Below are 17,251 nucleotides of genomic sequence, written 5' to 3'. Positions count from 1 at the left end.
CCATCAGGTCCAGTCGTGTCCGACTCTGGGGTTGCGGCACTCATCTCGCTCTATAGGCCGAGGAAGCCAGCATTTGTCCGCAGACAGCTTCCAGGTCATGTGGCCAGCTTGACAAAGCTGCTTCTGGCAAACCAGAGCAGTGCACGGAAATGCTGTTTACCTTCCCGCCGGAGCGGTCCCTATTTATCTACTTGCACTTTGATGTGCTTTCGAACTGCTAGGTGGGCAGGAGCTGGAACCGAGCAACGGGAGCTCACCCCGTCGCAGGGATTCGAACCACCGACCTTCTGATCAGCAAGCCCTAGACTCTGTGGTTTAACCCACAGCACCACTCCGGCCATATATATGGTAGCAAGATATCATGGATTCTATATCTAAGTATCACTCTAGTGCGATAAACCAGGGATGCCAAAAGGTAAAACTCAGAGTGACACAGTGCTTATGAAGGGATGGGGCTATTTCTGTAATTTTTGGCTCAGTTCCCCATTGTTCCCATTAAGCCAGGCGTGGGGGAACTTTGGCCCTCCAGATGTTTCTGAATTACAACTCCCATCACCTCTGGCCATTGGTCATGCTTGCTGGGGCTGACTGGAGTCATAATATATGGAGTTCCCCATACTTGCATTAAGTTCAGTGGAACATAGAACCATAGAATTGTAGTTGTTGGAAGGGACCCCAAGTGTCAGGGGTCAGCTAAAACATCCATGACAGGTGGTCAGCCAACCTCTGCTTAAATCTGACTGAGACACAGATGAGTGAGGACAGGATCTGCTCTTTTCCTCAATCAGACGTAAGGGAAAATTCAATACTTTCAATAGGCTCCTACCTCAGTGATAGACCGAAGAGCATTTCTTACTTTATATGGGAAATTGTCCCCTCAAAGTAATGAATTTCCCCCCTCCCAGAAGAGTGAACACTAACCATTCAGTTGTGTGGAAGAAAGGATCTCAAAGACAGCTGCTTATAGACACAGGGTCATCGTGGTTGTAGCTTCTGTCTTGTACCCATCACACATCTTTGGACATTGAGGAATTCTAGGGGTACATTGATTACCTAGATTTGGTTCCCTTTTGAAGGAGTCTCTAGAGGTTTATTGGTGCTTGGAAAGACTGCATTTATTTACAAATATACAAGTTGAGTGTAGGTGGACATGTAGCTTAAACACTCCAACAGACAGTAAAAGTCAACTGTTCTCACATCAGATTTCCAGCAATACAGCCAGCATCTTAAGATGCTTGCAAAGCCTGAACTCAGTCTCTTCCTCCGAGTCAAGCTGCAGTCTCACACAAAAACATCTGGATTACCTCAACCTTAGCAGGAAAGAAAGTCTTCCCCCTTTCTCTGTTTTTTGCATATTCAGAACCATCCCAAAATGATCCTGTATCAAGAAGCAATTGTGTAAATATTTAGTCCTATGGCAACATTTCACTTATGCTGAAACATCCTCTTCTCTGCATTAAAAACAACAACAAGGTTGAGCGTGAATATTTTTACATCTAGCACATCTCAAAAATATTTGGTGCCTCTCCAAATAAATGAGGGCCACCCGGCACCTCTCGGGCAGGTCTGTTTTGCCCCTACAAAAATCTGTTTACGTTGTAAGAAATAGAGATTTCCTTACTTTAATTTGACATCTCTTGTTGCATGTGAGATGCATATTTGTATCTAAACCATTATGCTGCGTGCATGCGCTCTAAAATCATGAGGCCCTTATTATGAAATGGTGCTCCCTGTATTAGTAGCATCTGACTGCTGCAGAGTGAACCCAAGACAGTTATGAAGCTGTTCCTCATTCATGCGCTGGTTGAAGCTAAGCACTGAAGACTTCACAATGTGATCATCAGCAGGTTAACTTGGACACCATTCCATGGGAATGGTGAAGTTACATTCATGTAAGCCATTCAAGGCAATGCCCCGCTGCTCCTGCCAAGGTGTTCTCAAACGGATGGACGTCCAAGGGAGAATATTTATTTAAAGCCAGATGGCAAAATCTGGCTGGGCATCTTTGAACTCATTGAAGGTAAAAGAGCGTGATCTCCTTCTAAGAGCAGAACAGCCGTGAGGTCTGCCGTGGAGCAAATCTAAGTAAAGGTTGGACCTCAGGAAGCGTGGATAACAGTCTTGCTCCATCAGGGCATAGATTTTGGTCTGTGCAGCATCAAATGTGTTGAGTGTCGGGTGACTCATCCTCTGACTGGTACATGTTTTGGTGTTAAAGTCAAGGTTGACCTAGAAAGAAAGAAAGAAGAAAGAAAGGGGACAAAACACCTCACATGGCAAAGCAAATATTCTTGATGGTGTTTCTGACGCTTCTCTCTTAATGAGTGCATGGCTTACCCTACAAGTTCACATTCAGGTCCTGTGGATACAGGAATCATGTACAAGCTGACATGTGATTTTCCACACATGACCAAGGAACAAATGTTGTTGAACTCCAACTCCCATAATCTGTGACCTTGCTGGCTGGGGCTGACGGGAGTTTAACAACATTTGAAGGGCCACAGGTTCTCTGATCCTACAATAGATGCTTGACTACATATAGGCTTGTGAAATTGTTTCTTTTGGATCAAGGATACACAATACATGTTCTAGACCAGGCATCCCCAAACTGCGGCCCTCCAGATGTTTTGGCCTACAACTCCCATGATCCCAAGCTAACAGGACCAGTGGTCGGGGAAGATGGGAATTGTAGTCCAAAACATCTGGAGGGCCGAAGTTTGGGGATGCCTGTCCTAGACCCTTTTAGACCATGAAGTTCATTAGGCGACTAAGGGGAAAATATGGTGCTCTGCTTCAAGACCTTGAGATTGTATGGAAGTGGGGAGGGAAGAAAAAATATTGTTAACAAGTGCATCACATGGTTTTGTGGCATTTTATCCATAATGTAGGAGGATTCACCATATCTGCACTGTTGCATGAAGTTATTTATCCACTCTGGCTTTTAAAGTGTGCTGAGAAGATAAATTCTAATACTTGCAATTTTGTTTTAAATGGCAAAGTGCCTTTGCACTATAGAGGAAGTCAGCTATCTGATTTATGTGAGATTTGGGGGAAAGTTGTGTGTGGCTACTGCTGGGGGGGGGGACCTCAGTTTCTGCTGAGTTTCAGCCTTAACAGTAAGCTTCTAAGCCATAGTTTAATTTTTCAATTTAATAGTCATGTCCCACTGCCAAAGAGTTTTGGGAACTGTAGTCTGGCAGGGGTGCTTAGAGTGTTTGGAGACGCCTCAAAGAGTTTCAGTTCTTAGTACCCTTAACAAACAATTCACAGGATTCTTGGGGGGGGGGGGAGATGTGATCTAAAAACCAATTAGATCCCGTTGCAACAGCATGGTAAAAACACATCATAAGGAGCATGGGATATTAGGCAGTCACATGACCCCTATCAACATGGGGGTGACAGATGAAAGGCCCATCTAGTCCAGCTTCCTGCTTTCCCATGTGGCCCAAAGGATACCCCCACAAGCAGGACATGTGTGTTGTAGCCTTCCTCCATTGTTGTTTTCCCAGCAGCTGCTATTCAGGCCAGGAACACCCCACACCCTGAGATTTCAGGGCTCAAACCTGAGACCTAGGGGTGGCCCCCTGGTGATGTCACTGTGGGCAGACCCTGGTGCTTTCATTATTCTTCCTCTGTGCTCCCTCCTGCCACTGAACCCTGGAGACGGAGGTTAATTGGGAGGGGTGGAAGACACACCCCCTAACATCTATGCAATAATTATACTACCTTTGGAGCTGGATGTGACATATATGACTAGTCACCACTGATATCTTTTTCCTCCATGAATTTGGGCTATAAAGTTAGGGGAAGGGACACTGGCTCCCATGAACTGCATGAGGCTAGAAATTTGAGGTGCAGTTAAAAGGAAGCACAGTCTGTCTCACACTGGGATGCACAACGGCAGGGGCACTCTTTTTATTTTCTGCCACAGAAACTGAATGACTGGCATTGACTCCTACCAGGAAAAAGGTATTTTCTCCTGTTATCGATATGCTGTTTCCCAGCCAAAGAGCCTAAAGTGGATTTCAGTAATAAGCAAAATATACTGCTACATGTGGGGATAATGTTTCATTGGGCTTGGGATGATAACTTAACAGTGTACCCAACAGGCGGTGTGGTTTGTCCTTTAGCGACACAGACCACATGAGTTGGGGGAGGATTGCAATATGTCTCAGTGCAATATATTTGTCCAAGTTTTATTGGACTTCTAACAAAAAACTTTTGAGTTTGAACGGGGGGGGGGAATGTGTAAATTATTTCATTCTACCTTGGACTGTCAAAAGCACATTGGGAACAAGATGTCATATTACTTCTGGAAGATGACCGGTGAGTCTTCATGAGAAGAAGGTGTCAATGGGGTTGAAGAACTCTTTTTCCCAATCCAATTGGGGCAAAGAGACTCGCTGCTTGATTGTACAAGTCATGGCAGTACTGTACATAGGGATGGAGGCTGTCTCCTATAATAAGATATGCTAATACAAGAAGCTACAGTTAGAACTGGATATGGAACAACTGATTGGTTCAAAACTGGGAAAGGAGTATTACAAGGTTGTATATTGTCTCCCTGTTTAGATGAATCCCAAGCCGGAATTAAGATTGCCGGAAGAAATATCAACAACCTCAGGTATGCAGATGACACAACCTTGATGGCAGAAAGTGAGGAAGAATTAAAGAACCTTTTAATGAGGGTGAAAGAGGAGAGTGCAAAATATGGTCTGAAGCTCAACATCAAAAAAACCAAGATCATGGCCACTGGTCCCATCACCTCCTGGCAAATAGAAGGGGAAGAAATGGAGGCAGTGAGAGATTTTACTTTCTTGGGCTCCTTGATCACTGCAGATGGTGACAGCAGTCACGAAATTAAAAGACGCCTGCTTCTTGGGAGAAAACCAATGAAAAACCTAGACAGCATCTTAAAAAGCAGAGGCATCACCTTGCTGACAAAGGTCCGTATAGTTAAAGCTATGGTTTTCCCAGTGGTGATGTATGGAAGTGAGAGCTGGACTATATAGAAGGCTGATCCCCGAAGAATTGATGCTTTTGAATTATGGTACTGGAGGAGACTCTTGAGAGTCCCATGGACTGCAAGAAGATCAAACCTATCCATTCTGAAGGAAATCAGCCCTGAGTGCTCACTGGAAGGACAGAACCTGAAGCTGAGGCTCCAATACTTTGGCCACCTCATGAGAATCTTTCCCTGATGCTGGGAAAGATTGAGGGCACTAGGAGAAGAGGATGGCAGAGGACGAGATGGTTGGACAGTGTTCTCGAAGTTACGAACATGTGTTTGACCAAACTGCGGGAGGCAGTGGAGGACAGGAGTGCCTGGAGTGCTATGGTCCATGGGGTCACGAAGAGTCGGACACGACTAAACGACTAAACAACAACAACAATATGCAGGTCTTCCCTACTTGACATGACGGGCATTTTGCTAGTAAGATACAATTAAGAACCTGGACTGAAACATCAAGTGTGTGTATATTTGTTTACATGTGATGTGTCACTAATACACCATCATTAGTACCATCTTTTTAATAAATCTGTAATCAATTTTTAGATGCTTATAGCATTATGATTATTACTTCAATGCTGTGTTTAAACTGGTGATTTGTTTTATTCGTTTGGTTTATAATTTGAAATCTTGGCAACGTAATAGGAATGGTTTGTATGTAATACTAATTGCATCTATAATTATGAGTTTAGCAGACTGACGAAAAATAATTCTAATGTACTAGCATCAAATATAGGCAGATGCATATGGGCACATAGAGAATATTTGTACTTTCCATTGATGCTGTTGTGATCGCATGTGCTATAATTTTCCTGACATGTTTTCAAACTGTGGCCGTCGTGCAGACTCAGAGAAGGTTAAGCGCTGTGCAAGGCCATGCATTTTTACTCAGATTTAGGTCCCACTGTGTTCAATGGGGCTTACACCCTAACAAGTTGGTTTGGGGTTTCATCTAGGTCAGTTTATTTGTCCATCTTGCCTGCTATTGTTTTCTCTTACTGTCAGAGGTTTTTCCTCCCACTTGCTGCCTGAATATTTTTTAACTTATGCAAGTCAGATTGCGTCAAAAGGATCGTTTTCACTATACCTCTTTCGGAGCTTCTTTTTCTATGAAGGTCTCATAAATGGTCTTTGCTTTGAGTGAGAGTTGGGACGCTTCCGTGTTCTTCTTGTAATCTTCACATGCCATCCAAAATTCAATGTTCTCTTCACTAAACTCACTTTTCAGGAACCTTGTGAATGCATCTAATCCACCTACGAAAGAAATCAGGTCCTCCCTTAAAGAGGGCATGTGTTGCGGTGAGACCTGGCAACCAAACCCTGTGTTGTGGGTGGGTATGATTGGATAGCCACAACACCCAATTGGTAGGTCCCTTGATCCAGGGTTCAATCAGGCCAATGGGACACAGGCTAAATGGATCAAGGTAAAGGTAAAGGGGCCCCTGACCATCAGGTCCAGTCGTGTCCGACTCTGGGGTTGCGGCGCTCATCTTGCTCTATAGGCCGAGGGAGCCGCCGCTTGTCCGCAGACAGCTTCAGGGTCATGTGGCCAGCATGACAAAGCTGCTTCTGGCGAACCAGAGCAGTGCACGGAAACGTCGTTTACCTTCCCGCCGGAGCGGTCCCTATTTATCTACTTGCACTTTGATGTGCTTTTGAACTGGCAGGAGCTGGGACCGAGCAACGGGAGCTCACCCCGTTGCAGGGATTTGAACTGCTGGCCTTCTGATTAGCAAACCCTAGACTCTGTGGTTTAACCCACAGCGCCACCTGGGTCCCACCTTCGCCACCTGGGTCCCTTCGCCACCTGGGTCAAATGGATCAAGGGACCTATAAATACCTATGCACTTGACCCAGAGCTTCCTCTTTCGGTGTGTGCATCGGAACACCCACCCACCTTGCCCTACTTTTAGGGCTTGTGCACTTGACATTGCTATGCCGTCGTGTGTCGTCTGTCATTGGGACAGGGGCACAGCAGGAATTTTCCCCACTTGGCTGATTGGCTAGTGCCATTTGGGGTTCGCCTGCCATGTAGCAAATTGTCACAACTTGTAAGTTTGCGGATAGGCACTGGTTCAGGTGATAAGGATGGGGGAACGCTCTCACCATCCCTATGTGAAGAGTATTCTGTTAAAGGAATCCAGTGACTCAAATGTATTGGTCAACCCTTGTGAGGGGGTTGTGCCCATTCCTGAGTCCAGGGGGACATCTGGGTGGTGGACCTAGCCTGTTCTCGGCTTTCCGCCTATCCAAGTGTTCACCCTTGGCTGACCTATGCTGGTTGCCCTGGGTCAGCGCTACCTGCAAGGGTGCAGGGAGTTAGTTGAACCAGAGCCTATGCAACCACTCACTTTCTGTAATCAATAAAGTTGTGGCCTAAATTCTGCCAAAAACCAAACCAAAATTTGAGTCTTGTCTGAATTTATTTAAGGGGGAGGCTTAAAGGTCTAAACATGCAAAAGAGATAATCATTCAAAGCAAGACATATTAAGTAATAAAACATAATTGCATTTCTTCAATGGCAGTTTAAACAGAAACACCCATTTCAGAATAATAATAATAATAATAATAATAATATATTACTTATACCTCACCCATCTGGCCGGGCCTCCGCAGCCACTCTGGGTGGCTTTCAACAGGATATTAAAAACACAATAAAACATCAAACATTAAAAACTTCCCTAAACAGGGCTGCTTTCAGATGTCTTCTAAAAGTCAGATAGTTGTTTATTTCCTTGACATCTGTTAGGAGGGCGTTCCACATAGCATGAGACGTCAAAGGCCAGGCTAGTTATCCCCCTGATAACTAGGTTTTCTATAATTTTGTTTTCTTTTGAAAAATGTTCAGTTACAAAATCAATTGTCTGTTGTGATTTAGTACAGACACATATTCAGAACCTCAATAAAAACTTGACTAATCGCTAGAGATTATAAGGCTTAAATGGGCATATGGGAATAAACGTTTAGAAAATAGAAGACCCCACATCCCTTTTCTATGTTCAATGTGACAAAAATGTTATAGGGTGACATGTGTGGAAGACACCTCCCCTTTCTTTCCCCATCTTGCCAAATGCTCAGTGAAATTACAGTGGTACCTTGGGTTACAGACGCTTCAGGTTACGCGTTTTCAGGTTACAGACCGCAGGAAACCCGGAAGTACCAGAAAGGGTTACTTCCGGGTTTTCACTGCTTTCGCATGCACAGAAGCACCAAATTGCATCACAGGCATGCGCAGACGCAGCGCTGCAGGTTACGAACACTGTGGGTTGCGGATGTGCCTCCGTCATGGATTACGTCCGCAACCTGAGGTTCCACTGTATATTGATTCTATTATAGGGATATTGACACCTTCCTGCATGGCCATATCTGCACCATACCTATAAGTACTGCAATACTGTACCACCTTAACAGTCATGGGTTCCGCCAAAGATCCCTGGGAACTGTAGTTTGTTAAGGATGCTTAGAGTGGCAAGGAGATTGCTATTCCCCTTACAAAGCTAGAATCATTTGACAATCAAACCCTATTCCCAGGAAACTCAGGGATGGGGACTGCAAGAAGATCAAACCTATCCATTCTGAAGGAAATCAGCCCTGAGTGCTCACTGGAAGGACAGATCGTGAAGCTGAGGCTCCAATACTTTGGCCACCTCATGAGAAGAGAAGACTCCCTGGAAAAGACCCTGATGTTAGGAAAGATTGAGGGCACTAGGAGAAGGGGACGACAGAGGATGAGATGGTTGGACAGTGTTCTCGAAGCTACGAACATGAGTTTGACCAAACAGCGGGAGGCAGTGCAAGACAGGAGTGCCTGGCGTACTATGGTCCATGGGGTCACGAAGAGTCGGACACGACTAAACAACTAAACAACAACAAAGAACTCTCAGCACCCTTAACCAATGGCAGTCCCTGGGATTCTTAGTCGGAAGCCATGACTGTTAAAGTGACAGCATTGTGCTTTAAATGTGTGGTGTAGAGGTGACCAATATTGAAATTTACATGCTGACTCTTGTCCAACTTTGTACATGCAAAACAATAGGTATCAGTTGTCTGATCAATCAAATTCAGCATCAGTTGATAAACAGATTGTGCTAAGCTGATTTGCATCCCTACTTTTAAATGTTACATTTTACGAGGTTCCTAAGACCAGCAAATAAGTTTTGGGGCAGCATGAGTGGACCCATTGAAAACAATGAATTTAAGTTGGTCATGCCCATGGATTTCAGTGGTCTACTCTGTGCAAATCCATGTGCAAATGCAAAACTACCATAGATCACAATGTACTGGGCTTTTAATCTTACAATGAGTAAGCCTTTTCCTTACTGTACCTCCTAATGGTGTGTGACATTTGAAGAGTCTTTTTGATATGCCATCTCCCCCCATTTTCTGAAATTTCAGTCCCCCAAAATAGGGGGCGTCTTATCAGGTGGCGCTGTGGGTTAAACCACTGAGCCTAGGGCTTGCTGATCAGAAGGTCAGCGGTTCGAATCCCTGTGACGGGGTGAGCTCCCGTTGCTCGGTCCCAGCTCCTGCCAACCTAGCAGTTCGAAAGCACATCAAAAATGCAAATAGATAAATAGGAACCGCTACAGCAGGAAGGTAAACGGCATTTCCATGTGCTGCTCTGGTTCACCAGAAGTGGCTTTGTCATGCTGGCCACATGACCTGGAAGCTATACGCCGGCTCCCTCAGCCAATAATGCGAGATGAGTACCGCAACCCCAGTGTCGGTCACGATTGGACCTAATGGTCAGGGGTCCCTTTACCTTTATCCATGGGGACATCTTATAGACGGAAAAGTATGGTACTTTCCCATGGATATTATCTCTACCTCCAACATATAACGATTTGCAATTCTCTATAAATATATAATGTACAAGTCACTTAACCCTCAACTGTCTACGAGGGTTCCTCACATCAGTAATGGCCCGCTGAATATTTGTCTCCTCTGGAGAAGCTCAGCCGCTTCTAAGTTTTCTCAGGTCTGTTTTCTGATCAAAATTCAAGGCCACACTCCACAGGAATCCATTTGTTGTTGGAAGTCGGACTTAATAGACTTCCTCTGTTTACACATGGCTAGTCCTCCACCACAGAAGAATAATCACAAACGAGACATTTCAGCATGAAATATAGTTTTGAGTCTACTTTCAAAATGAAAGAAAGTGTGTGTGGAGGGGGGCCTTTTATACAGCATACCGTAATTCCAGCTGAAAACCCTAACACAAACCTTTCTGTGAAATCAGTTCGTCAAAAGATTCACCCCACTTCTTTACAGTTTCAGGGCATTCACTGCGAGAGACCAAAAAGAGAGAGAGAGTGGGGTAAGGAAAAATAGTTATGCATTTTGAGTAATTTGTAGGCTTCCCTCTAACACACATTATCTCCTATTGCTGTCAGTTTGCCATATTTTACACAGCGTTGAATCAGATTACTTTGCAAAGGGGAGCTCTTTCCCCCAAGCCTTCAAAAAACATTTCTCTAATTTTGCTGACATTCCTCCCACTATTGAATTGAGCAGATCCCCCCCCTCGCATCTTCAAAGTTTTTTGGGGGGTTGGGGGGGTACCATACTTTCCCGTGTATAACACTAGGTTTTTTCCCTTTAAAAATCATGCTAAAAAGCGGAGGTCATCCTATACATGGGTAGTGAATAGGGTGGACATTTGATTGGCTGCTGCCACGGTTCTCAGCGGCTATTGTGCGTGTTATTGGTTGCTGCATCAATAGGTGGTGTCGATTGGCTGACGCTGCAGCAGTTGGGCAGGCAATTGGCAGCTTCTGCCGGCAAGGGGACAGATGGGAGGCGGATTTTGCGACGCATGCAGGTGAGCGATACTCAGCATTGCCCCCTAAAAAAGCTCAACAGCCTTTTGCTATCTCCCCCCATTATCTGAAATTTCAGCCCCCCAAAATCTTATCCATGGGGGCATCTTATAGACAGAAAAGTATGGTACTTTCCCACAGATATTATTTTGTTGTGTCCCTGGTCTTTAACTAAAAAATAAAAAAAAGCCCAACCATTCTCTATGGTAAAGATCATAAGACAATGGGGTCAGCTATCTTTTCGAAATGGTGAGGAGAAAAGCACAAAAGCTAAAATGAACCGCTTTCACAGAGATGGGGTTTCAAATGCAGCCTGTCTAAGAATCTGTGACCACAGGCTATTTTTAACAGTTTACAGGAAGCTCTATGGTATACGGGAACAAAGATACAGAGGCAGTGGCCCCGTAACAATTTCAACACACGAAGCCTGTCGTTTTCTTAACAGCAAAATAACATTTTTCAAATGTCATGCTATTTCTGAAGCACCAGATTTTATTTTATTTTATTCTGGGGGAAGGGAACGGGTAAGAACAGTGTATTATTTATTTATTTAAAAAAATCAAATATGGCAGACTGTGAATTTTGTTTATTGATCTCTGGTTCTGTTGTTCGCAGAAAGGTAAGAAGAGATCTCATTCGTTCTCCCGGCGAAAAGGTTTGGGGAATGACCTTTCGTAATATTTGCTTGGCTGCCCTTTAGGGCTGCTGTAGGACTTATGATTAAGGCAAATTATTACACAGCGCTTCATATAGTAGTGTAAGCTGAAAGAAAGGCTGCAGTTTCCAAGGAGGTTACAATATAAATTTTAGGTAGCTTGGGGAGCGTTAGACAACAGAGAGAGGGGGGAAGCAGGGCAGGCAGGCAAATGCAATGACAGCAAAACAAGGAAAAATGAGAGAAAGAGAATGAGAGAGATCAGGAGGGGATAGGTGAGTTATTAAGAGGCTCAGACAACCATGTGATTTTAGTACAGTCAGGAGGTGAAACTCACAGAAAATCTCTGTTTATTGGAAATATATAGCTGTTGTATGTTCTTATTTATTTATTAAACTTATTAGTCATTTGTAACCTGAAAGTTTCTAACTGACTTACAACATAGAAATGTATATACACATACATAACACCATGACCGGGGGGGGGGGGAGAGATCTTATATTCCATTGATATTTTGTATCACATAACAAAACAAAAACAAAACACAACAGCTGTATAAATATTAGCAAACAAAACCCCACCTTTCTTTTCTCCCAACCTTATACGGCATTGAAGTTTCACATTGAATATAACTGATCGGTAGAAAGGACTTTACAATCTGAAAAAATCAGACCATGTATGTACTTTTGTAACCCAGGAAAATCTTTAATAAAAACTAATAATAATAATAATGATAATGATAATGATAATAATAATAATAATAATAATAATAATAATAATAATGCTGGCTGCTGAACCATTGCAATTAAAGAATTCAAAGTGGATTGGCGAGATTTCCCTTCAAAATTATGAATACAAAATGCTTTGTATGTCAGCATCACAAAAGAAATAGCAACACTCACATAATAAACAAAGCAATATCCACACCCACCAATTAGCATATAAACAAAACCTCAACCTTGCGTTCATATTGTTTCATTATTGACTGCACCCCAACTGGCTGCAGCTTCTGCCCCCTCCCCCCCCCTGCTTCCTGTCATCCTTCCTTCCTAACAGAAGTGATGGCATCAGACTGGACATTGCTGAGGTTACACTTTCTACATCATATGGCCCTCATTCTGAGTGTATTCATACTTCCACACATCTTTGAATCTCTTCACACAGCAGGCTGAGTTGGGAGCTTTCTTCAGCTTGGTGAACTCTAAAAGCAGTCCCCATTTTGGCTGAGCTCTATGTCCAGCTGCAACATTAACTAGGCCAATCGAGGCCAGTTTAGAAGGTCACACGCTCCTTGGCTTAACAGGAAGTTGATCCCAGGCGAGGTAGCAAGGCAATTTTGAAAGTGTCCAAAACAGAAAAGGAGAAACAGTTTGAATTATAGTGCCCGCTTGCTACTACTTTTGGGGAACTGAAGCTTGCCGAGGATTAATCAGCTTGTTTATACATGTCCTCAACTCTCAATTCTCAATTCTCGGTGGTGGCGCCCGCCTTGTGGAAGGCCCTCCCATCAGATGTCAAAGAGGAAAACAGCTACCAGATTTTTAGAAGACATCTGAAGGCAGCCCTGTTTAGGGAGACTTTTAATGTTTAATAGATTATTTTATTTCATTTTTATGTTGGAAGCCGCCCAGAGTGGCTGGGGAAACCCAGCCAGATGGGCGGGGTATAAATAAATTATTATTATTATTATTATTATTATTATTATTATTATTATTATTATTAACTGCTCAACCTGGACTCTTGCAAATAAGCAGTTGTTCCAAAATTACCACACAGTTCTCGTAATCTTTGCTCACAAGGAAACTGACTCCATTAAGCACCTGATAACTTGGAGAGGTGAAGAATGTTAACATATATAGATAAAAGGCACAGGTCTCATGCTGGAGAGATTCTGGAATTGGACATGGCTACTCCCTGGGATTACACCCCCCCCCAAAAAAAACTCACCTTGAAGCCATTGCAAATTTCTCAAATTTGTGAAGTTGGGCATCTGGGTGTAATTCAGACTTCTGCAGCAGGAGACTCAATCGGTTCCTCTTTTCCTGATCCCTATGAGAGAATTTGAGCCACTACATATCACTACTCCAAGAGATCTTCAAAGGCTTCCCCTTTGCTAACGCACAACATTTCTGAAAAGCTGATCATTTCCCTCTCACATGCTAATGCTCTAATGTTGATGTTATTTCTCCCACGTTTGCTATAGAGAATAACAAATTTCTCACTTACACCTTTGCATACATTTACATGTTGAATCACCTGCAAAGGGTAAATGAAAGTCTTTTCATCTTAACACTCAGATTTAGCTTGTAGGTGGGGAAGGCATGTGGATTTAATCGTAGTGAGCAAAGAGAGAGAGTCAAGGTCTTCTGGTGCTATTAAAAAACCCTACTAAAACAGGAAAATGTAGCACAAATTGCAGCATTAAAACTTAACTACAAATTAGGTGAGAACTACAGCAGACATCTGCATATTGTTGTTGTTGTTGTTGTTGTTGTTGTTTAGTCGTTTCCGACTCTTCGTGACCCCATGGACCATAGCACGCCAGGCACTCCTGTCTTCCACTGCCTCCCGCAGTTTGGTCAAATTCATGTTGGTAGCTTCGAGAACACTGTCCAACCATCTCATCCTCTGTCGTCCCCTTCTCCTAGTGCCCTCAATCTTTCCCAACATCAGGGTCTTTTCCAGGGAGTCTTCTCTTCTCATGAGGTGCATAGCTGCCAAGTTATCCCCCTTTTTAAGGGATTTTCCCTTATGCTGAATAGGCTTCCTCGCGAGAAAAGGGAAAACTTGGCAGCTATGATGAGGTGGCCAAAGTACTGGAGCCTCAGCTTCATGATCTGTCCTTCCAATGAGCACTCAGGGCTGATTTCCTTCAGAATGGATAGGTTTGATCTTCTGGCAGTCCACGGGACTCTCAAGAGTCTCCTCCAGCACCACAATCCAAAAGCATCAATTCTTCAGCGATCAGCCTTCTTTATGGTCCAGCTCTCACTTCCATACATCACTACTGGGAAAACCATAGCTTTAACTATACGGACCTTTGTAGGCAAGGTGATGTCTCTGCTTTTTAAGATGCTGTCTAGGTTTGTCATCGCTTTTCTCCCAAGAAGCAGGCGTCTTTTAATTTCGTGACTGCTGTCACCATCTGCAGTGATCAAGGAGCCCAAGAAAGTAAAATCTCTCACTGCCTCCATTTCTTCCCCTTCTATTTGCCAGGAGGTGATGGGACCAGTGGCCATGATCTTGGTTTTTTTGATGTTGAGCTTCAGACCAAATTTTGCGCTCTCCTCTTTCACTAATGTGTGATTTGGTAATTTTTGAATCTAATAATATTTTTTTACAATTTAGGTATTTAAATATGAGTGAAATCCAATTAAATCGTCAGGTAGAGCCACTGAAATCAAGAGACTTTAGTCCAATGAATTCAATGGGTCTCCTCTGAGTCTGTCAAGCATTGGATGTCACCCTATAATATTTTATCTCAGTGTATGCATTCCTAAGCATATTGCATCTTAAAATATGCATTTTAATGAATTGCGCTACAATGTTCTGCACAATGTCTTTGCAATGTCTTTGCAACTCTATTGCAAAATTCAGAAATGCGCAAAATCCAAAGGATAATTAACACTCCAGTTCATGCATTAGTTTGGGAGGTGCAAATTAGGTCAGTTCACTTAAAAATGTGGACAGAACAAAATTCTCATTCATCCCTACTAAGAAAAATAAATCTGTTATGCAGTGTGATCACACTTTGAGCTCCCCTGTCCCACTCCAATTCATCGATTGCCATTTGTTGAGGTGAGGAAACTCAGAGTGTAATAGCATCATATCAGATGTTATTAGGATAAGAGAGATTTGTGGGGCTGGAGTTTTCGACAACAGCCAGAACATCTAGTTCCAGCCTCAGCTGAGACATTAGCAGAGGCCTGTTTTAATTACCAGGTTTATTATTTGAAAACAATCAATGTAATGCAATTAAGTCTCTGTACATAATTCTCACCCTGACAGTTCCTAATTTACAAACGCCACTAAAAATGACCCTGGAAAGTTGGAACTAAGACCTCGCCATACTCTTAGGAAGCCTTGCATGCTTGGAAAATGTCCAGTTGTCGTGCATTGTTTTTACCTCGGTTGGCAAATAATAAGTAACATAACATAATAGCAGCAGCAAATTATATGTACACCAGTTAAAAATCGTTGTAATTAAGAAGTATATGAATCAAACTATGGCAAAAGGAAAGCAACAACCCAAATTCCCTATAACCTGAGAACTAGCTTTTTAAAGTAAACAGAAACAATATATCTACCCACCCCCCGGAATGCTGTATGGCTGACCATTAAAACAAAAGAGTTTAGGTATTTGTTAGTAAATTGATACGTCAGCACTTGAAACTTGGCAAGGGAGTGTTTTTCACCCTATTGGCAGTGTAAGTCTTGCTTTATAATTCAGGGTATTATTTTTGGAGGTGTTGAAGGGCTTGTGCACCATGCCTTTTGTGGTTCCTTTTCCTATGTGAGTCCTCCTCTTCTTCTCCATTGCCACCACTACGGCTTCACCTGTCCTCTTCCTCTGGGCCTAATCCAGATAACGAGAGAGGGGGTGGTGGCTGCCACCCTGTCACTGTCCTTGAATCTGTCACTGCCCAGATTTGGCTGGTTAAACTCTACTGATTTCAGTGTCATGCAAGTCTACCCAACTGTGAACTACCAACCTCATGGCTCCCTTAAAAAAAAAAAAAGTAGAGCAGCACATAAGGTTTCCAGACTGCACTGTTCTCCTGACACTGTGGGCTCCAGTCAATAGAAGTTTATGTTGCAATGCATCTGCTAACCTTTCAGATACTAGCGGAGACTGCCGTTTTTGCTGTTGCACATTTGCAGAGCTTTGGGAATGTTCAGAGTAGTTGAGTAAAGCTTGTACCGGAGAATCAAGGTCATGCCCCCCTTTCCTTGGAGCTACAGCTGCATGCAGGAGAATATTGGAATATTTCCCCTCCCCTCCCTAGAGGGCTGTTGTCTATGACTTGCAACAGAAGGCAATCACCAACCACTCCCTTGTGCAGACAAAAAAACATTCATCCTACAAAGGCAAACATGACAGCCTCTTACCTGCTTTTTGTGTTTGGCTTTGACCCCTCTTTATGCATGGATTTCATTACTTTATACAGCGATTTCACTCTGGAAGTAGGATTTAGCTGAGGGGATAAAAGCAATGGACTCTCCATTTTTTCTCTTGCCAGCTCCCTCTGAATATATACTTCACTCTTCTCCTTTTCAGTTTTCATGTGACACCTCCTCAGTGTTGGTTTCCTATATGCAGTTTCTCATGCGGTCTCAGTCTTGATTTGGTATTGGTTAAAGGCCCGTAGAGTTCGTGGGAGGAAGCTCCCCCCCCCCCAATCGGCCTAGCTCGAACATCGAGTACATCAGATCTTTCAGTGCTCTCTTCTTCAGCTGCAGTTTCTTTTGGGCCAACATTTTGCAAGTCATAAAGATAAACAAAGGCTTTGCCTCGGATGTAGCTTGCGGTTAGTGTATGTGGAACATGATCGACTGTCAGACACATTTGGCGTAATGTGTATTGAAACCAAACAAAGAGTCAAGGAGGTTGACGAGAGAGAGAGAAATGTATTTCCAAGTTATTTGTGTGCCATTCTTCATTTACAAAATTCATAGTGCCTTATGTGGGTTGTCACCAGTAACGAGAGTCACAGCAGTGCTCTAGCATCATATGCTTCCAAACCATTCATGTTTGATACCGCCTCT

General features: G+C 43.3%; 1 protein-coding gene across 1 annotated transcript; it reads right to left on the bottom strand.

The window, feature by feature from the left end:
- Positions 1 to 1,089: 1,089 nt before the first annotated feature.
- Positions 1,090 to 16,943, bottom strand: RGS18 (regulator of G protein signaling 18). The gene is made up of 5 exons (XM_035123851.3): positions 16,595 to 16,943; positions 13,433 to 13,534; positions 10,235 to 10,296; positions 6,099 to 6,265; positions 1,090 to 2,229 (listed from the first exon to the last, which is right to left on the bottom strand). The coding sequence occupies exons 1-5, from the start codon at positions 16,768 to 16,770 to the stop codon at positions 1,972 to 1,974; spliced, it is 765 nt and encodes a 254-aa protein (XP_034979742.3). The 5' UTR covers positions 16,771 to 16,943; the 3' UTR covers positions 1,090 to 1,971.
- Positions 16,944 to 17,251: the final 308 nt, after the last annotated feature.

Source organism: Zootoca vivipara, chromosome 7 (assembly GCF_965207765.1).
Source record: "Zootoca vivipara chromosome 7, rZooViv2.hap1.1, whole genome shotgun sequence".
NCBI lineage: Eukaryota > Metazoa > Chordata > Lepidosauria > Squamata > Lacertidae > Zootoca > Zootoca vivipara.
Note: the sequence above shows the minus strand (reverse complement) of the source record. Positions and strands in the feature narration are given on the sequence as shown.